The following is a 20,445-nucleotide window of genomic DNA, read 5'->3' on the forward strand; positions in this document are numbered from 1 at the left end:
GAAGTTCATAGTAATACAAGCCTACCTTATGAAAGAAGAAAAATCTCAAACAACCTAAGTGTACAACTAAAGCAACTAGAGAAAGAAGAAACAAAACCTAAAGTTAGCAGAAAGAAACAAATTGTAAAGATCAGAGCAGGAAAAAACAAAATAGAAGTGAAGAAGACCATAGAAAAGATGAGTGAAACTAAAAGCTGGTTCTTTAAAAAGATCAACAAAATTGATAAACCCTTAGCCAGACTCATCAAGAAAAAAAGGGAGTTCCCATCATGGTGCAGCAGAAATGAATCGACTAGGAACCATGAGGTTGTGGGTTCGATCCCTTGCTCTGCTCAGTGAGTTACGGATCTGGCATTTCTGTGAGCTGTGGTGTGGTTTGCAGACCAGCATCAGCTTGGATCTGGCATTGTTGTGGCTGTGGCGTAGGCCAGTGACTACTGCTCTGATTAGATCCCTAGCCTGGGAACCTCCATATGCCGCAGGTGTGGCCCTAAAAAGACAAGAGACAAAAAAAAAAAAAAAAAGGGGACTCAAATAAATAAAATTAGAATGAAAAAGGAGAAGTTACAACAGCTATCACAGAAATACAAAGGATCATAAGAGACTACTACAAGAAACTATATGCCAATAAAATGGACAACCTTGAAAAAATGAACAAATTCTTAGGTAATCTTGTAAGACTAAACCAGGAAGAAATCGAAAAATGAATGGACCAATCACAAGTACTGAAATTGAAATTATGGTTAAAAACTCCCAACAAACAGAAGTCCAGGATCAGATGGCTTCAAAGGGGAATTTTATCAAACATTTAGGAAAAAGTTGAGTTAATGCATATCCTTCTGAAAGTCTTCCAAAAACTTGCAGAAGAAGGAGCACTCCTGAACTCATTCTGTGAGGCTACCATCACCCTGATATCAAAACCAGACAAAGATACCATGAAAAAAGAAAATTACAAGCCAATATCACTGATGAAAATAGATGCAAAAATCCTCAACAAAATACTAGAAAACCGAATCCACCAGTACATTAAAAGGATCACACACCATGATCAAGTGAGATTTATCCCAGGGATGCAAGGGTTTTTCAGTATTCACAAATCAATCAGTGTGATACACCACATTAACAAACTGAAGAATAAAAACTATTTGATTTTCTCAATAGATGCAGTAAAACCTGTTGACAAAATCCAGCACACATTTCTGATAAAAACCCTCAAGGAAGTGGGCATAAAGGGAACCTACTTCAGCATAATAAAAGACATGTATGAGCCCAGCAGCTAACATCATTCTCAGTGGTGAAAAGCTGATAGAATTCCCCCCCAGATAGGAACAAGACAAGGATGTCTGCTCTTGCCATTTCTGTTCAGTATAGTTTTGGAAGTCCTAGCTACAGCAATCAGAGAAGAAAAAGAAATGAAGGGAATCTAAATAGGAAAGAAAAGTGAAACTATCACTGTTTGCAGATGACATGATACTATACCTAGAAAATCCTAAAGTTGCTTCCAAAAAACTGTTAAAGCTCATAAATGAATTTGATAAAGTTGCAGGATACAAATACACAGGAATCAACTGCATTTCTTTATACTAACAATGAAAAATCAGAAGGAGAAGTTAGAGAAACGATCCCATCACATCAAAAAGAATAAAATACCTAGGAATAAACCTACCTAAGGAGGCAGAAGACACGGACGCTGAAAACTATAAGATGCTGATGAAAGAAATCAAAGGTGGATAAACCATGCTCTTGGATTGGAAGAATCAGTATTGTCCAAATGACTATATTGTGGTCACCTAATCTATGACAGAGGAGGCAAGAATATAAACGGATAAAAGACAGTCCCTTAAATAAGTGGTGCTGGGAAAACTGGACAGCTACATGCAAAAGAAAAAAATTAGAACACTTCTTAACACCATAAACAAAAGTAAATTCAAAATGGATTAAAGACGTAAATAGAAGTCCAGGTACTATAAAACTCTTAGAGGAAAACAGAGGCCAAACACTCTCTGACATAAATTGCAGCAGTATCTTCTCAGCTCTTCCTCCTAAAGTAATGACAATAAAAACAAAAATAAACAAATGGAACTCAATTAAAGTTAAAAGTTTTTGCACAGCAAAGGAAACCCTAAACAAAATGAAAAGACAACCCATAGGATGGGAAAAATAAATTTGCAAATGAAGCAACTGACAAGAGCTTAGTCTCCAAAATACATACACTTCCTGCAGCTCAGTATCAAAAAACAAAACAAAACAACCCCCTCAGTAAATAGGCAGAAGATCTAAACAGTTCTCCAAAGAAGAAATACAGATGGCAAAAAAACACATGAAAAGATGATAAATGTCAATAATTATTAGAGAAATGCAAATCGAAACAACTATGAGGTACCACTTTATTTATTTATTTTTGGTCTTTTTGCCATTTTCTTGGGCTGCTCCCGCGGCATATGGAGGTTCCCAGGCTAGGGGTCAAATCGGAGCTATTGCTGCTGGCCTACTCCAGGGCCACAGCAATGTGGGATCCGAGTCGCGTCTGTGACCTACACCACAGCTCACGGCAATGCCGGATCGCCAACCCACTGAGCAAGGGCAGGAACCGAACCCGCAACCTCATGGTTCCTAGTCGGATTCGTTAACCACTGCACCACGACGTGAACTCCTGAGGTACCACTTTACACCAGCCAGAATTGCCATCAAGAAAAAGTCTACAAACGATAAATATTGGAGAAGGAGTGGAGAAAAGGGAACCCTCTTACACTGTTGGTGGGAATATAGATTGGTACAACCACTGTGGAATACAGTATGGAGGTTCCCCAAAACACTAAAAACAGAATTACCGTATGATTCAGCTGGGCATCTGTCTGGAGAAAACCATGACTGGAAAAGATACATGTACCCCAATATTCATTGCAGCACTATATACAATAGCCAAGACATGGAAAACCTAAATATCCATTGATACAGAAGTGGCCTACAGAAGTGGCCAAAGAAGATGTGGTACATATATACAGGGGAATATTACTCAGCCATAGAATGAATGAAATAATGGCATTTGCAGCAACATAGATGGACCTAGAAATAATCATACTAAATGAAGTTAGACAGAGACAAACATCATATGCTATCACTTATATGTGGAGTCTAAAAAAAGGACACAATGAACTTACTTGCAGAACAGAAACAGACTCACATATTTTAAAAAACTTAGGGTTACCAAAAGGGACAGGTGTGTGTGGGGGGTGGACTGGCAGTTTATGATGGAAATGTTCTAAAATTAAGATTGTGATGATGGTTGTACAACTGTAAATGTAATTAAAGTCATCGAATAAAAATTTAAAAATATAAAAATAGTATTTAATCACTAAGGGGAAATATACTTTTCACATCATTATAAAAGATAAATTTCATTAATTTTCTGTTCTCAGTCTTTGCCAGTATAGCATATTGTTGTCTGGAGTTTTCAAATATTGGTCAGTATGGCAGTGCTGAAATAGTGCCAGTACCATCAGATTAGCTCAAAGACTATTTTGTATTTGTAACAATATCTTTTATGTAAGAAACACTTAAAGGGTTAGTCTAAGCTCTGTGTTTAATTTTTCACATTGCTCAAGATATGGGATTGTTACTTGCTTTTCATACTTTACTTTATTCATATTGATTTTTAGAAAATTTTACAACTTCTTCCAGAAAGAATCCATCAGCGATGGCAGTTTCATAGTATTGGTAAGTAATTTAAATATGTATTTCATATTTGAAATAAATGATCATATGTGAAAATACTCTTTAATTGGTTGATCATCATTTGAAATGTGTTCATTGTTTATACTTTAGTGAAAACAAAATAAAGAGTACAGAGGTGTACTCACCAGGAATATAAGATAAAAACATACACAAAGAATTTCTAGTCAGAGACATATTAAATTTCTTAGATCTACTTGTTCATTTACTCTGAAAATGTTAGCAGTGATAAAGCTATTAAGCCAAAAAAGTAAAAATAAAACCAGACTTGAGTATCAGAATAAACATTCAGTAAATCAAAAATGGAAAAGGAAATGCAAAGTGCCAAGTAGAGCAGAAGCGGTGGCCTCCAGGCTTCAAAGCAGGCAGTGTCAGCTGGCTGCTTGCTCCATTAAAAAAAAGGAGGGAAGTGGACTTAAACTTACCTGCTTGAAGAGCCAAAGTATAGCTTCTAAGATCATGAAATGAAATTGAAAAGGAAAAAAAAAAAATAGTGCTATTATGGATTACTGTGAGAGACCCAGTAGGCAGGTGGTCACTGACTTCCTCCTACTAGGAGCTAAACCAAGATGCTTGCAGGCTGGGAGTCTGGTTCTTTAACAGTCACAGCATTACCATAGGCCTCTTGAGCTCTCAAGACATTTTCCCCCCCTCAAATGAAAAAGGAATCTGCAGGTAGGCAATTGCTGGCTTTGGTTCAGTGTTGCAGTAATGTCAGGGCTGATTGCTAGTAATTCTCATGGCCCTTCTCTTATAAACATACGAATGGCCACCATATCTACATTGTTCAAGTAGAATATTTTATGCTTTATATTCTTTTATAATTATTGTATTGTTTTTGTCTTTAAAAAGTATCATAGATTTATCTAGACCCTATATTTCTTTTTTTCTTTCCTTTTTTTGTGGTTTTTAGGGCCATGGCATATGGAGGTTCCCAGGCTAGGGGTAAAATCAGAGCTGCAGCTGCTAGCCATAGCCACAGCAACACCAGATCCGAGCCACATCTGTGACCTATACCACAGCTCATGGCAATGCCGGATCCTTAACCCAAAGTGAGGCCAGGGATTGAACCCACATCCTTATAGATACTAGTCGGGTTCGTAATCCTCTGACCCACAATTGGAACTCCAATAAAACCTTTTAGAATCAATTTTTTAGGTAAAGCTCAAGACTAAAAATGATTTACCATTACTATATAAAGAACTCTTGTAACTCAGTAATACAAGTCAGTTTTTTAAATAGGCAAAATATCTGCATAGGTATCTGGATGGAAATCTGCATAGACATCATACCAGAGAAGACATAGGAATTGCTAATAAGCATATGGTAAGGTGCTCAATGGGATCGTGAAATCCTGTTTTTTCATTTCATAGTCATAAAAATGTCCTTGAAGGTTATCTATGAAGAACCTCTTTTTGAGACATCTCAACTTCTCAAGTTTAATGTATTTCCTGAGGAAAGTAGTCATCAATCTCTAAATGACCTTTGGGCTATCTAGTTGTCATGATTAATAATATCCCTATAAATGTCCAATTTGAGAAGATGCATAAATGGTCATTTTTCTTTGTCACTCAGAAGAAAGAAAATTAAAACTTTGTTTCTTTTTTCTTTTTTTTTTTTTCTTTTTAGGGCCGCACCCACGGCATATGGAAGTTCCAGCCTAGGGGTCGAATCGGAGCTATAGCTGCCAGTCTGTGCCACAGCCACAGCAACACAAGAATCCTAGCTGCATCTTCGAGCTACACTACAGCTCATGGCAATGCCAGATCCTTAGCCCACTGAGTGAGGCCAGGGATCGAACCCTCATTCTCATGAATCCTAGTTGGGCTTGTTAACTGTTGAGCCCCGAAGGGAACTCCCTGTTTCCTTTCTTTTTTGTCTTGTGCATATGGCAAAACAAATCAGTGACTAGTTTTTTTAAGTAACGTTTTTGAAGTATAGTTAGATAAAAATCATTTAAATAATTCATTAAATTTTAGTACATATTTAGAATCATCACTGTCCAGTTTTATTTTTGTTTTTTTCCATTTTTGGTTGCCCCACGGCATAGCAAGTTCCAGGCCAGGGATCAGACCCGAACCACACTTGCAATCTATGCCACAGCTAACAGTGCTGGATCTTTTAACGCACTGTGCCAGGCTGGGGATTGAACCTGCATCCTGGCACTGCAGAGATGCTGCCAACCCCATTGTGCCACAGCAGCAACTCCCACAGCCTAGTCTAAAAATTTCCTTTTAGCCCATTTACAGTTAGTTGCCTTTCCCACTACCAGTCTGCTTTCTGTCTTCAGTAAATTTGCCTTTTTGGATATTTCATGTCAGTGAAACCATATAATTTGCACTAGTTTACATCTGGATTCTTTCACTTAACATTTTTAAAAATTTACCTGTGTTAGAATATATCAGCATTTCTTTTCATTTCTGTAGTGTATTCCATTGTCTGAATAGACCATATTTTATTTACTTACAAATTAACGGTCATTTATATTGTTTCAAGTTTATTGTAACTTGTTTATTCTATTTGTTTTAGTCTAGATTCCTTTTGATTTTTCTACATATAGGATCATGCCAAATGCAGATTTAGTGTAACTTTTTTTGAATGACTGCACCCATGGCGTATGGAAGTTCCTGTGCCAGGGCTTGAATCTGAGCCACATTAATGACCTAGGCTGCTATTGCAGCAGTGCCAGATCTTTTAACACACTGCACTGGGCTGGGGATTGAACCTGCATCTCTGTAGTAGCCCTAGCCACTGCAGTAGGATTCTTAATCCACTGCACTACAGCAGGAACACCTAGTTTTACTTTTTAATTTCCAATATAGTGCCTTTAATTTCTTCTTCTTCTTTTTTTTTTGTTTCTTGCTCCTCTAGCACAGTGTTGAATAAAAGTAGATATCCCTATACTATTCCTGATGGAAAAGAGCCATTGTCTCTCACCATTGTATATGGTGTTAGCTATTTTCATAGATGCCATTTATTAAGTTGAAGAAGTTCTGTTCTATCTTGTTTTGTTGAGAGGTTTTGTTTTGTTTTTTGTTTTTTGTTTTTTTTGGTCATACCCATGGCATGTGGAGGTTCCTGGGCCAGGGTTCGAATCTGTGCCAGAGTTGCTACCTGCACCACAGCTGTGGCAACACCAGATCCTTAACCTGCTGTGCCACAAGTGAACTTCTTTGTTGAGGGTTTTATTATTATTTATTTATTTATTTATTTTGTCTTTTCGCCTTTTCTAGGGCCACTCCTGCAGCACATGGAGGTTCCCAGGCTAGGGGTCTAATCAGAGCTGTAGCTGCCGGCCTATGCCAGAGCCACAGCAACATGGGATCTGAGCCGCATCTGGAACCTACACCACAGCTCACGGCAATGCCGGATCTTTAATCTACTGAGCAAGGCCAGGGACTGAACCCGCAACCTCATGGTTCCTAGTTGGATTTGTTAACCACTGTGCCACGAAGGGAACTCCTGCTGAGGGTTTTAAATCATGCATGGGCATTGTATTCTGTCAGGTGCTTTTTCTGCATCTATTGACATGATCATAGTCAGCATTATTGATGTCTTTGTCATTTATTCAGTTAATTTGTGTACTTGACAAATTGCATTTCAAATGTTAAACCAACTTTGCATCCCTGAGATAAATCCTACTTGGTTACTGTTTATAGTCCTTTTAAATATATTGTTAAATTCAGTGTGCTAACAATTGATTAAAGATTTTGGCCTCAGTGTTTATGAGGAATATTGAACACTGTGTTCTCTTGTGAGGTCTTTATCTGAATTTATTATCAAGATAATAATAGTCACATACATAGATTGAGAAATGTTCCCTCCTTTGTTTTCTGGAAGCGTTTGTCAACAATTGATATTACTTCTTTTAAAAATATTTAATAGAATTTAAAAGGCAATCCATTTGGAGTTGGGCTTTTCTTTGTGAGATTTGTTTTTGTTCTTAATTTTTTTGTCTGCACTCATGGCATATGGAAATTTCCAGGCCAGGGATTGAATCTGAACCACAGTTACAACCTATGCCACAGCTGTGGCAACACCAGATGTTTAACCACCATACTGGGCCAGAGATTGAACCTGAATCCCATTGATACAGAGATGCCACAGGTCCCATTGTACCACAGCGACACCTCCTTGTAGGGACTTTTTAATGTTGCCTAATAAGTTTATCCTAAAATTTACATGGAAAATCAAAGCCAGAGCAATTTGGAAGAATACCAATGGAAGAGGGAAGATGTTGTTGTTGTTGGATATTACCACACCCAATAACAAGATTATAAAGTTATAATAATTAGGACAAGAGTTCCCTGGTGGTGCAGCAGGTTAAGGATCCAGCATTGTCACTGCTGTGGCTTGGGTCCCAGCTGTGGCACATGTTTGATACCTGGTCTGGGAACTTTTGCAAGCTGCAGGTGTGCCCCCCCCACACACACAATTGAGACAGTATCATTGGTATAGCAGGCATGGACAAGAAGACTAATGGAAGAAGACATTGGAGTTCCCATCGTAGCTCAGTGGTTAACGAATCCGACCAGGAATCATGAGGTTGCGAGTTCGATCCCTGGCCTTGCTCAGTGGGTTAAGGATCCGGTGTTGCTGTGAGCTGTGGTGCAGGTCGGATGAGGCTCTGATCCCAAGTTGCTGTGGCTGTGGCCTAGGCTGGCAGCTACAGTTCTGATTAGACCCCTAGCCTGGGAACCTCCATATGCCGCAGGTGCAGCCCTAGAAAAGGCAAAAAAAGACAAAAAAAAAAGAAGACGACGTTGAGGCTGGCCAGAGACCTCTGCTCATATATGGGAACACGCAGATATGATTGAGACAATATTTTATTTCATAATAAAACCTGAATGTCTGCTACAATTGGTTATCCACTTGGGGAGGGAAAATTCTTTTAATTGCTACACACAGAAATACATTTCTGATGGATTTCAGGACTTAAATGTGAAATATAATACTTTAAAACTTTTTGAAGAGACTATTTGTTTTATCTTCATAACTTCAAGGTATGGAAGTTTTTCTTTAGACATAGTAAGTACACATAATGAAAAACGCTGGTGATTACATTGAAATTGAAAACTTCTGTACATCAGACAGTACCACATTCCCAGTCAGCGAAAACATGGCTGAGTTGTTTGGGAGAATTCATTTCTAATTCATAGAACTTACATAGCATTAATAACCAATAAATAAAAGGAACTCTTATATTAAACAAAAGAAAATAACTCAGTTGGAAAATACACAATGGATATGACTGGCAATTTACAGAAACTTGAATGGCCAAATGAAAAGATACTCACATATGCTTCTAGTATTAATTTTGTCGGCTACTTTGGAGAGAATTTTTCAGTATCTAGTAAAGTTAAAAGTGTTTAATTTCATTCCTATTTACATATTCTGGGGAAGCTCCCATGTATGAGAGAATCATGAACATGAACATTTATTATAGTATTATTAGGAATAACAAAAGTTTGAAAACAAGTCCAATGTCCTAATATAAAGAGAATCAGTAAAGAAGGTGAATATAATGGAACAGTATACAGTAGTTAAGATGAATTAACTAGATATACACTACTGTATATAAAATGAACAACAAGAATTGCCTGTATAGGAGAGGAAACTACATTCACTATCTTGTAATAACCTATAATGGAAAAAAATCTTAAAAAAAGTATGTATATGCACATACATATATATAAATGAATGTATAATGAACACTTTGCTGTTCAGTTGAAAATATTATAAACCAACTATACTTCAATTAAGAAAATAAATGTGCAAAAAGTGAAGTAATTAGAGCTACATGGATCAGAAAAGATAAATTTCAGAAGCTAATGTTGGATGTGAAATTCAACTGCTAAAATTACTTGTATAATAACACCTTATATAAAATTTTGAAATACATGTTTTTACTATTATTAAACTTTGAACTTTCTCAAATTTGATTAGTTTTCCATTTATGTTCTTTTTCTATTCCAGGATCCAATCTATGATACCACACTGCATTTAGCATAAATAGATATTTTAGGAGAGCTGATTAAGGACTAGGCTTTAAATAGTATTGTTTTATAAACTTAAATTTGTTCCCTCACAAATAATGGAATTGCAAATAAATCAACAGTTTGTTGAAATATTAAAGCTTATTTTTGTATGACAAGTGCAACTTAAGCAAATAAAGTTACAGGCTTGATCATTATATATATGTATTTCATATGGATTCATAGGAGGCTTCAGTGATACTTGTACCATTATATAAAACATTGTAGATAATGTAAATAAATGAACTTTTGAAATATAAGACGCAGGACTCTGTTTATATTTGTTCAGACCAAATTATGGGCCTCTGCATGTCCTTGAATGTTATTTCATTATTTTATTGTAGATTTGAAATACCATGTAATTGAAAAGGAAAAGGAATATTAAAGATGCTTTTCAGAATTAAAAAAAAAAGTTAGTACCATGCAAATATGTGTTAGGAAATATTAGAGTTACAGATTTTCATGTGGTTAAACTAAATGGAAGTTTTCTACCATGGTTTTTATTTGTATCAGTGATGGAGAAAGTAATTATTTTCTTAGTCTAAGGGATGTATAGACTATTGTCTTAAATGTATTTTGGGTTTAGGGTTTGTTTTGGTAGGATAAATCATGTTTAATTGCAATAAACCATTTTTTGAAAAGGTGGCTTTTTATATGCCCTCTGGTCCAAAGATTATGGTCAGAGGGATATTAAGTCACCAAGAATAATTTGGAGGTTGCCAAGGACTTGTTTTAAAGTATTTTCAAGTCTGACTGAGAACTCTTGACATGTAGAAACAGACAAGAAGATATGAATGTTTAAAATCATGTTTTCTTTTCAGGATTGATTTTAAAGAAACTGCTGCACACAGGAAACTCCTTGAAGGTATAATATAATTTTATTTCTTTTCTATGGTTTTTAAAAACTGAGTAAAACATTTAGTCAACTGCTCCACTTTCCTACATCAATTTTTCTCTAAAGAATCTTGACTTATCTGCAGTTCCTTAATTGAAATGAGTTCACTGCATAAACTCATTCAGCAGAAATACAGCCAGCTCTCTGTATCTTTGGGCATCACCATCCCCGCCATTCTTTTTAAGGAACCTGAGCACCTGCTGATTTTGATACTCTCACTGGAGGAAGTCCTAGAACCTCTACCCTGTAGATACCAAGGAACGATTGTACTTTGTTCTGTGGTCCCCAGAAGATAAAAATTATTTAGTTATTCAGCAAATTATTCATTTTATCATAGCTATTGTTAAATGTAGAGGGAAGTAGAACATCTATTAAAAATGTTGATTTTGTTAGTTTCTTTTTTTTTTTCTTTCTTTGTCATTATCTCATTGTGCTGTGGTAAGAGAAGCTACCCAGTCCAAAAACATCTTGCTGTAGGTTGGGTAAAATTTTCACATTGTAGGTACTTTTGATGTCAGGGCTTAGATATAGCAGTACAAAGGAATAAGCCTTCCTATATCTTTATTCTGTTTCTAACTAAATCATAAGAGTGGCAGCAGTTGAATAGCTTTGACAGTAGCTGTTTGCAAAGATATAGTAAGGTAATATCCATAACTACCGATGAAGTTAGATTACTGAAGAACTTTGTGTTTTTCTTGGAGATTTGAATTTTCCTCTCTTTTATCCTATTCTCTTCCTGGGAGGGCATCATCAGTGTAAATATTTATTGTCTTCTGAGTCTTACGTTCTAGTTGCTTAGAATATAGTAAAAGGCCAGAATCCCGGCCTTGCCCCTTAGAAGCAAATTAAGTAAATGAGGTAATTTCACATTGATAAGCTTTTTTCTAAGTACAAGAGCATTGAGTTAGCAGAATACCAGGATCCCCATGACCATTCCTCCTTTTACCAAACTCATTAAAGCAAGGAACAGTTATTTCTCTTCTTGCTTCTTGGGTTAGAGTGGCGATGATGGGAAATAAACAAGAAGGAAATGAATTTGATTTTTTACAAATGGAAGTTATAGCATAAAGATTACCTGATGGCTTTAAGTAGTTAGAGGCCAAGTTCATTTGTTCAAAGTAATTTATAAAATTATAAATTTAAATTTATAAATAATGAGGGCTCAATAAACTTATGGATATAGCGTTTTTCCCTCCTCTCCTCCCTCTCTCCCCTTCCATCCTTTTTTCCTTTCCTTTGCAAAGTATCCTTCTATAATCATTTCTAAAGCATTTTGGCCTTGGAAGGAAGAAAGTATTTCCATTTTAAATAAAAATACTGCTTTTCATTTTATTTTAGATTAGGCGGGAAGGCGTTCGTCTTTTCTTATTATGGTTACAAGCTCTTCAGAATAACTGTAGCAGAGAACAGCTTTGGATGTTTTCATGCTTAATCCCTGGATTTTCAGCACCACAATCTGAATATGGACCTCGAACTTTAGATAATCTCATTAATCCTCCACTCAACCTTCAAGAAAGTAAGATTCATGAGATCTTTTCCATCATTATTTGAAATATTTCTCGGTTGTTTGTTAATGTATATTTTAAATATCTGTATGTTTATTAATTGGGAAATTATAGACCAAACTCATAGATGGAAGGAAAAGGTTGGTGGTTGCTAATTGAGGGTGTTGAAATGGGTGAAAGGGATCAAGAGGTACAAACTTCTAGTTGTAATTAAGTCATGGGGTTGTAATGTACAGCACAGGGACTGTAGTCAGTAATAATTTATTGCAAATTTGAAAGTTGCTAAGAAAGTAAATTATAAAAGTTCTTATCACAAGAAAAACATTTTTTGTAACTTTGTATGGTGACAGATGGTAAATAGACATATTGGGGTGATTGTTTTGCAGTGCATACAAATATTGAATCATTACGTTATGCACCAAGAAACTAGTATAATGTATGTCAGTTATACTTCAATAAAAAGTAAATAAATAAAAAATTTAAAAAACAAATAAAATGTAGGTTTTATCATCCAGGTATAATGTTCAGGAAATGATTGTCACTAAAAAGATAGTTTGTTATTCACAGTTCCTAGGAGGAGGGGTTATGCCACACCAGGGAGGGTAGCCATACAGAAGCGGGGTCAGTTGGGGGTGGGGGCTTGAGGGGTAGGAGTGGGTATCATGGGCAGAAGTCTTTATTGTAGTTTCTGCAGGCAGGAATTTTTGAGGCAGGGTGAGCAGGCCAAGGACTGGCTAATTTGGATCACATCAGCAGGCTCTGGGGCATAGGGGTTGTTTCTGATGGTCTGATACCTGACGTTAGGGGTCACCAGGTTAGGAGACTAGTAATCTTGAGTATGGAAGTCCAAAGGAGGTGGTAGATTGGGCTCTGGATTGTTTGGTTTGCATGTGAAGGGTGAACTCTTAGATCTGTAGTTTTCTCTAAGCATTAGCTATCCCTGGGAGGGGAATTCTCACCAGAGCCTGCAAGGCCTCTGAGATCAAGGTATTAGAATCACTAGATCTAAGCCACGTCTGCGACTACACCTACTACAGTTCTTGGCAATGCTGGATCCCCAACCCATTGAGCAGGGCAAGGGATTGAATCCATATCATCATGGATACTAGTTGGGTTCATTACCGCTGAGCCATAGTGGGAACTCCCTGTAGTAGGTGTAGTCACTGACGTGGCTTAGATCTAGTGATTCTGTGACTGTGATGTAGGCCAGCAGCTCCAGTTTGACCCCTGCCTTGGAAACTTCCATATGTTTCCTGTGCGGCCCTATTTAAAAAAAGGAAGGAAGAAGGAAAGAAACATGTTTAATACAGTCCATTTTTGCAATTATCTTTAATTTTGAATTTTCGTATATCACTTTGTATCCTTGATTTAATTTGGATGTGCTTTGAAGTACACATATGTTTTACTTTGTGTGAAGAGGGCTTAATCACTTGATTGATATTTACTAAGAAATAGTTTTAGGGACCTGCCTGTGCCAAACCATGTACTCACTGTGTTGCCTGGGAAAAATTTTAGAGAATTTATTTGGTTGTGGGTTGACTTTCATGAATTTGCTTTTGTTATAATCATTCTTTTTGAATATCTGAAAAATAAAAGTTTCTTATTTTACAAGTGGACTTTTGTAATTAAGAAACTAAGATGCTAACTTTTCTTTCTTTTTGAGAGGTAAATAGTATTTCATCCTTTGAATAAAGGGCTACCTTAAAGAGTAAGTGTGGTCATTACCTAGAGTAATCAGATTGTCCTTTAGTTGATTAATAAGCACATTACTATTAATGTTTCTCATAGTGGACATTTTTAATCTGTTTTTTAAAATATCATGAACAGTTCTTTCTCAGATGAGATGTTATTCACTCTTAATTTCTGCATATTTCTCCACCCCTTTGTCACATTTCCTCAATCCAGGGGTTCATGAAACGGTCGATTATTAAAGTTTATGATTATTGTGATGGGCTGTCTGCATATTTATTTTGTTTCAATCATTAGAATGTTTTCAAGTAGGATTCTTTGCATATAAGTTTTGTAGTTAAATTTTGAGTCATATTATTGTATTATTATGTATGTTTTATAGTTGTACTAAACTGTTCTTTTATCTTTGATAGCTCAAGTCACTATAGAGGAAATTACTCCTCTTGTCCCCCCACAATCAGGAGATAAAGGACAGGAAGATCTTACCAGCTATTTTCTTGAAGCACTTTTAAAGTACATAGTAATTCAGGTATGTGTTATCTTCCTTGATATCACCTTTGTTATTCTGTGGGTAATTCATTTTCCCCTTCTTACCATTATTCTGTCATAGTCTTTGCCATAGAAAAAAACTGTTACTCCTCCTTAAGGAAAATAAGCAAGATAAGCAATATGCCGCCAGCAATGTATGAGACTTAAAGTTGCTTTATATCCTCCCCAACAGTTGACATGGTCAGTCTGTAATTTTAGCTATTCTCTAGTTAGTGTATGGTAGTATCTCACTGTGGCCCAAGCTGGGCCTTTACTACCTCTCTACTTAAGATATCTGCCTCACCCTACTGGGGTTTTCACACCCTGTATTTTACAACTCTGTCTTCTCTTGTTTACTCCCCTCTATGCTTCATGGACACTGTCCTCTTCTCTCTTAGGCTCTGAGTCTGCACTGGGCTACTGCCTCTTTTACATCCCTTCATGAATGCTTCCTATGGTCAAGCTCTGATTACCTGCACCTGACTGCCACTGTTTCATTCCTTCCCCCCACCTGCCTATTTGTAGGACCTTCTAGGCTGAATTATTCAGGAAGGGGGAAAGAGGAAAGAACATTAGCAGCTTTGTCAGTAGTAGAGCCAAGTTTTAAGTCAACTCTGACAGTTTTCCAGAGCACATTTTAACATATAAGAAATATAAAACAGAACATATACCATTGACCCTTGAACATCATAATTATACATAGATTTTTTCAGTAAATACAGTGGTACACAATCCATTCTTGGTGGAATCCTTGGATATGGAGGGCCAGCTGTGAAGTTACACATGAATTTTTGACTGCATGTAGAGTTAGTACCTCAGCCTCCAAGTTGTTCAAGTCAACTGTATATTGCATTTGCATGGTACTAGACCATTTTTCATAAGCACAGAAATATATTTACATACACATATATTTAGCTTATTGCTTAAGTAACCTTTTACAAGCTTTTTTATAATGGCTAATAATTTCTTCTTTCTCCTGGAATGATACTAATTGTGTGTTTATTTTTAGGTAAAAAGTTTAGAATGGAAGAACAAAGAAAACCAAGAAAGGGGATTTTCATTTTTGTTTTCACATTTTAAGAAATACTACTTGCCTTATATTTTTCCAAACATCTGTAAAGAGAATAGTTTATATCATCCTGTCCTTGGTAGGTAGTCTTTGGAATTTTCTAAATGATCACACAAAAGAATAAAACATTCCTCAATGTAAAGTTAGCATTTGCCTCCTGAAGAAAATGGATAATATTTAATTTATGTTGATTAATTATAGATATTATGCCATGATTCATACTGAAAGTAGAATTTTATTAATAGAAAATTTTCATTGAGAGTGAAGAGATCTTTTCAAAACTTATTCTCTGGGTATCACTTCTTAGTGAAGTTAGTCCATCAGAAGTATTTGTGATTGTAAATTAAACTTAATTCTAATGTTTGGTGTGATCCTTAAATTTTTTATATTATAAAAAATTTTAAAAGTCCTGCAAGGTTTCAATTTTATATGTCTTGTTCATATTCTGTATAAATAAGTTCATTGTCACATATTTTGATTATATCTTGTCCATATTTAGTGACTGTGCTAAAACGTGTTTTGGAATCTTAAACCTATTACCCCAGGGACAGATCTTGAATTAGACATAGACCTCTGCCATGTATGGAAGGCATCAACAGCCTGTTTGTGGAATATTCCCCCCACCCCTACCCCAGCCTCCCTGTGGCTCATGGAATTCCTGGGCCAGGGATCAGATCTGAGCCGCAGTTGGAACCCACCTTTTTCCTATTTTAAGCTCCTCCAAGTTTAGGCAACTGACATGCAAAGCCATTAGGGTTAGTAGAAATGATTTAAATTACCATTCTTAACTTTGGAAACAATATTTGCTTTAAAAATAATATTATTGTAAGAATTCTCATAGTTTGTAGGATGTCAAAGTATGTGTCTCAGACTTAATGGAAGTGAGCTCTCATTAATTTTGAGTGGTTCTAGACATTTCTTTGTAGTTTTAATGATATTTTGCAAAAAGACATGTTTCCATATCAGCTATATATGCTTCAGCTAGATTCCATGCTAGTATCTAGCAGATTGTTTTAAAATATACTATTTCTTGAACAAGAATATTATCATAGTATTTTCTCACATATTTAAAAATTGATTTATCTAAGCATAATTCCTTTCTTATTTATTTTTTTCCTATTATTTTGCATAGATATCCCACAAATGAGACCAAAGCCACATTATGTCATGATAAAGAAGGATGCTGAAACCAATGAAGCAATTTATTGTACGAAGGAGCCTTTCATTAAGGCTCGTGTTATTGTCATTCGTTGGCTGGTTTCATTCTGGCTTGAGCCAAAGCCACATACAGGACCTCATATTCCTGGGATGGAAGGTGAAGTCTTACCAAAGAATATTCAGGTAATACACACATAAGGCAAGCTTGTTAAATTAGCTTTCGAGATTTAAATGGCTTTACTGATTTGTCCACTGATTTCAGTTACCTTAGTTGTAGAACACATTTAAAACAAATAATAGTGATGTTTTCTTTGTATAAATGTCTTATAAATCCAAATTTTAACAATTATTATAGAACCAACAGTTTTCTTAATAAAACTTAAACTTGTAACATATGGAAGATAATTTCAGTCATATATGTTTCAGCTTCTTATTCCTATGTTTTATGTTAATTGTACGGTACTAAAAATATTCTGAATTGTGTAGATTCTTGCAGTTGGAAACAATTAGCAATCAGATGACTTTCATAGTTCTTTTTAGATCTAAATATTCACAGAATGCTGATTTAAAGTCATTTCCATGTCATTTACCCTTTTTCTCCTAGAATACTGGAGTAAAGTTACACAGCTATACAATGGAGAAACTAGTATTTGAAATTGTTATTTATAATGAAACACTTTACCTCTTTTTCACAATTCTTTTTCACTTTATCTTCCTCTCTGTGTTTTTTCCTGAAATGTCATGTTACTGTATTTTTTAAAGTATTCTTATTTTTTTCTCAGATTTCCTTGTTTTAAAAATAGCTTATCTGTGTATATTTTTTATGCAGCTTCTTAAATCCTTAAAAAATTAAGTGGAGACATAAGGTGTATTCATTAGCATTCAGAAAATTTGACTTATATTCCTATAGTCTCTTATTTATCTGCAGCAGAGTATGATATGTTTCCCAAAAACTTTGTTCCAGGCTCTGTACAAAGAATTTATAAATGTAGAAACTCTCAAGCAGAACTATTTTTCTGATCCTAGAACTCGGTAAACTAAAAATCAGAATTTTTTTTTATTAGGAAGGCATATTTGAGATCATTTGCATATTTACTTAATCCATCTTATTTTATAGATAACAAAACCAAGACCAAAAATTGAATAATGTACCAGAAAGTAATTGATCATACATGTCATACCATGGTAGTAATTTCTTTATTACTTAACCTTAAAACGTTTATGTTTTCCTTAGACTGAGCCAAGGTTTTGCTTGTATAATTTTTGCCTATGATAAAATAGAATTGATTTTACACATTAAGACTTTATTGATGAACTTTATAGTCCATTGCTAAGGTGTTTATTATTGAAGAGCTGAGCTGATTTCATCTGCATTATTCTTTTTTTTTGGTCTTTTTTTTTTTTTTTTTTTTTTTTTTGCCATTTCTAGGGCCGCTCTTACCGTATAAGGAGGTTCGCAGGCTAGGAGTCTGATTAGCTGTAGCCGCCGGCCTACGCTGCAGCCACAGCAACACGAGATCTGAGCCACATCTGCGACCTACACCACAGCTCACGGCAATGCTGGATCCTAAACCCACTGAGCAAGGCCAGGGATTGAACCCGCAACCTCATGGTTCCTAGTCAGATTCGTTAACCACTGAGCCACGTCGGGAACTCCATCTGCATTATTCTTTTACCCAGTTTTAATTAGTAACTTGTTTGTACTGTAGACATACTGAAAAAATAAACTTTTTTTGTCTTAATTTTTATTTTATTATTTTTTAACTTAATGATTTTTATTTTTTCCATTATAGCTGGTTTACAGTGAAAAAATAAACTTAATTGAATAGAGGATTAGTATCACTATATCACTTAAATATTGAGTAATTCCATTACCATTTAATTATTTAGCATGGATATCTAACTGAAACTCTATGTCTAGATTTTAAACTATGCTGTAAGTTACTTATGGAATGCTTTAGGTTTTGTCAGTATTTGCTATTTGAAGACAAAATACTGAGTTAAATGATTATGATATTCTCTCCTCCATACTGTTTTTATTTTAGAGAGCAGCTGCTAGTTTGGTATCCAGAGAAGAAAACAAAAATGATAATGCTGATAAAGTGGATAGAACTACAGAACCCGAACAGTCTCATTCCAACACAAGCACTCTCACGGAGCGAGAACCTAGCTCTTCTAGCCTCTGTAGTATTGATGAAGAACATCTTACAGACATTGAAATAGTCCGCAGAGTTTTTTCTTCAAAAAGAAGTAATGTAAACTTTGTTACAGAGATATTTCGTCAGGTAAAACACATCTCAGTACTTTTAATTTGTAATATAGACTTTTGTCTTTACTATTGAGGGTACTGACTTTTAGCTATTTAAAATTTATTCTTCACGGAAATGTTTATTTAAAGTTTATATTTATTTATTTATTTATCTTTGCTTTGCTTTTTAGGGCCGCATTTACAGCATATGGGAGTTCCCAGGCTAGGGGTTCAGTTGGAACTGAAGCTGCCAGCCTATACCACAGCCACAGCAATGAGAGGTCTGAGCCACATCTGGGACCTACACCACAGCTCATGGCAGCACCGGATCCTTAACTCACTGAGCGAGGCCAGGGGTTGAACCCATATCCTCATGGATTCTAGTCGGATTTGTAACCTGCTAAACCACAATGGGAACTCCCATATTTAGTTTTTAATATTTATTACATCTAATCCTTTAATATTTTCTATTATTCCTATTTTTAGTTTATAATTACCTTCATTTAATATTTATCTCCTCTGCCCCAATATTCCTTCTCTTAAAATAATGATCTTACTTACTCACTTTATGGTTTGAAACTTTTCTGCCCATCATTTGATTAATAAATTATAGTAAAAATATTTTATCTTTCATTCTGCAATCAATTAAAATCAGTTTGTGAAGGTAAGAAGTGATGTTTTCATTGTCTTTATCCTCCCCTCGGAAGGTGTATTGTCCTCTAAAGCATTCTGAAATTAAATTTGCTTAAGACGGATACTATTTGGGGATTAAAATTTTTAAAAAGAGGGAAAAAAAAAAGAATAAAGGATCCCTGGCCTTGCTCAGTGGGTTAAGGATCCGGTGTTGCCATGAGCTGTGATGTAGGCTGCAGACACGGCTCGGATCCCGCGTTGCTGTGGCTGTGGCGTAGGCCAGTGGCTACAGCTCCAATTCAACCCCTAGCCTGGGAACCTCCATATGCCACGGGAGCGGCCCTAGAAAAGGCAAAAAGACCGAAAAAAAAAAAAAAGAAATAATCATAGACCAGCATGTTTTGTTCGTGTTTTCTCACTGAAGAAGGGAGCCTTAGCTACCAGTAAATCAGATACCATTGGCAAAGCCAATTATTAGAAAATTGTACCAGATTATCTTAAGCTGATTCCATTGAATATTTGATTTTTCTATCTCCTATTGTTTTAATTCTTCCTCCACATAGTTTTCTGGTTATGATGTAGTTTTATGGTCAAAGAACCATAAAACTGGAGATGACTTTGATATAGTTTTACCTACAGAAAGAAAATTTTCTGATCATATAGATTGCTGCCTGTGATAAAAATTTCCCTTATCAGTTAATACTTGATGTCTGATTATGAGTGGTACTTCTTTGTAGAGGGATAAGGAGTGATACATGTATTTGAATGTTCTGATCTGAGACGACTATTTCTCATTGTAAATGTATAAAATGACCTTCTGTTTTTTTTGCATCAGATTTTTAGCCATTATTAATATCAGTCTTTCCTCAAGATTCTTATTTAGTGTGTAGACAAAAATCACAATGGAGCCCTGTAAGGATATGCTCTGATCTTTAGTAGATTAATTCAGCCAC

General features: G+C 35.6%; 1 protein-coding gene across 5 annotated transcripts in view; it reads left to right on the forward strand.

Moving 5' to 3' along the window:
- Window positions 1–20,445, forward strand: part of RALGAPA1 (Ral GTPase activating protein catalytic subunit alpha 1) — a 230,371-nt gene that overhangs the window by 41,663 nt on the left and 168,263 nt on the right. For all 5 annotated transcript variants that reach the window (XM_047797747.1, XM_047797742.1, XM_047797745.1 and 2 more), the window contains exons 4-10: window positions 3,660–3,717; window positions 10,589–10,632; window positions 12,001–12,178; window positions 14,270–14,385; window positions 15,394–15,532; window positions 16,586–16,794; window positions 18,657–18,896. In XM_047797747.1, coding sequence (XP_047653703.1) covers window positions 3,660–3,717; window positions 10,589–10,632; window positions 12,001–12,178; window positions 14,270–14,385; window positions 15,394–15,532; window positions 16,586–16,794; window positions 18,657–18,896 — 984 coding nt within the window. The remainder of the gene's footprint in view (window positions 1–3,659; window positions 3,718–10,588; window positions 10,633–12,000; window positions 12,179–14,269; window positions 14,386–15,393; window positions 15,533–16,585; window positions 16,795–18,656; window positions 18,897–20,445) is intronic.

This window comes from Phacochoerus africanus, chromosome 9 (genome assembly GCF_016906955.1).
Source record: "Phacochoerus africanus isolate WHEZ1 chromosome 9, ROS_Pafr_v1, whole genome shotgun sequence".
Taxonomy (NCBI): domain Eukaryota; kingdom Metazoa; phylum Chordata; class Mammalia; order Artiodactyla; family Suidae; genus Phacochoerus; species Phacochoerus africanus.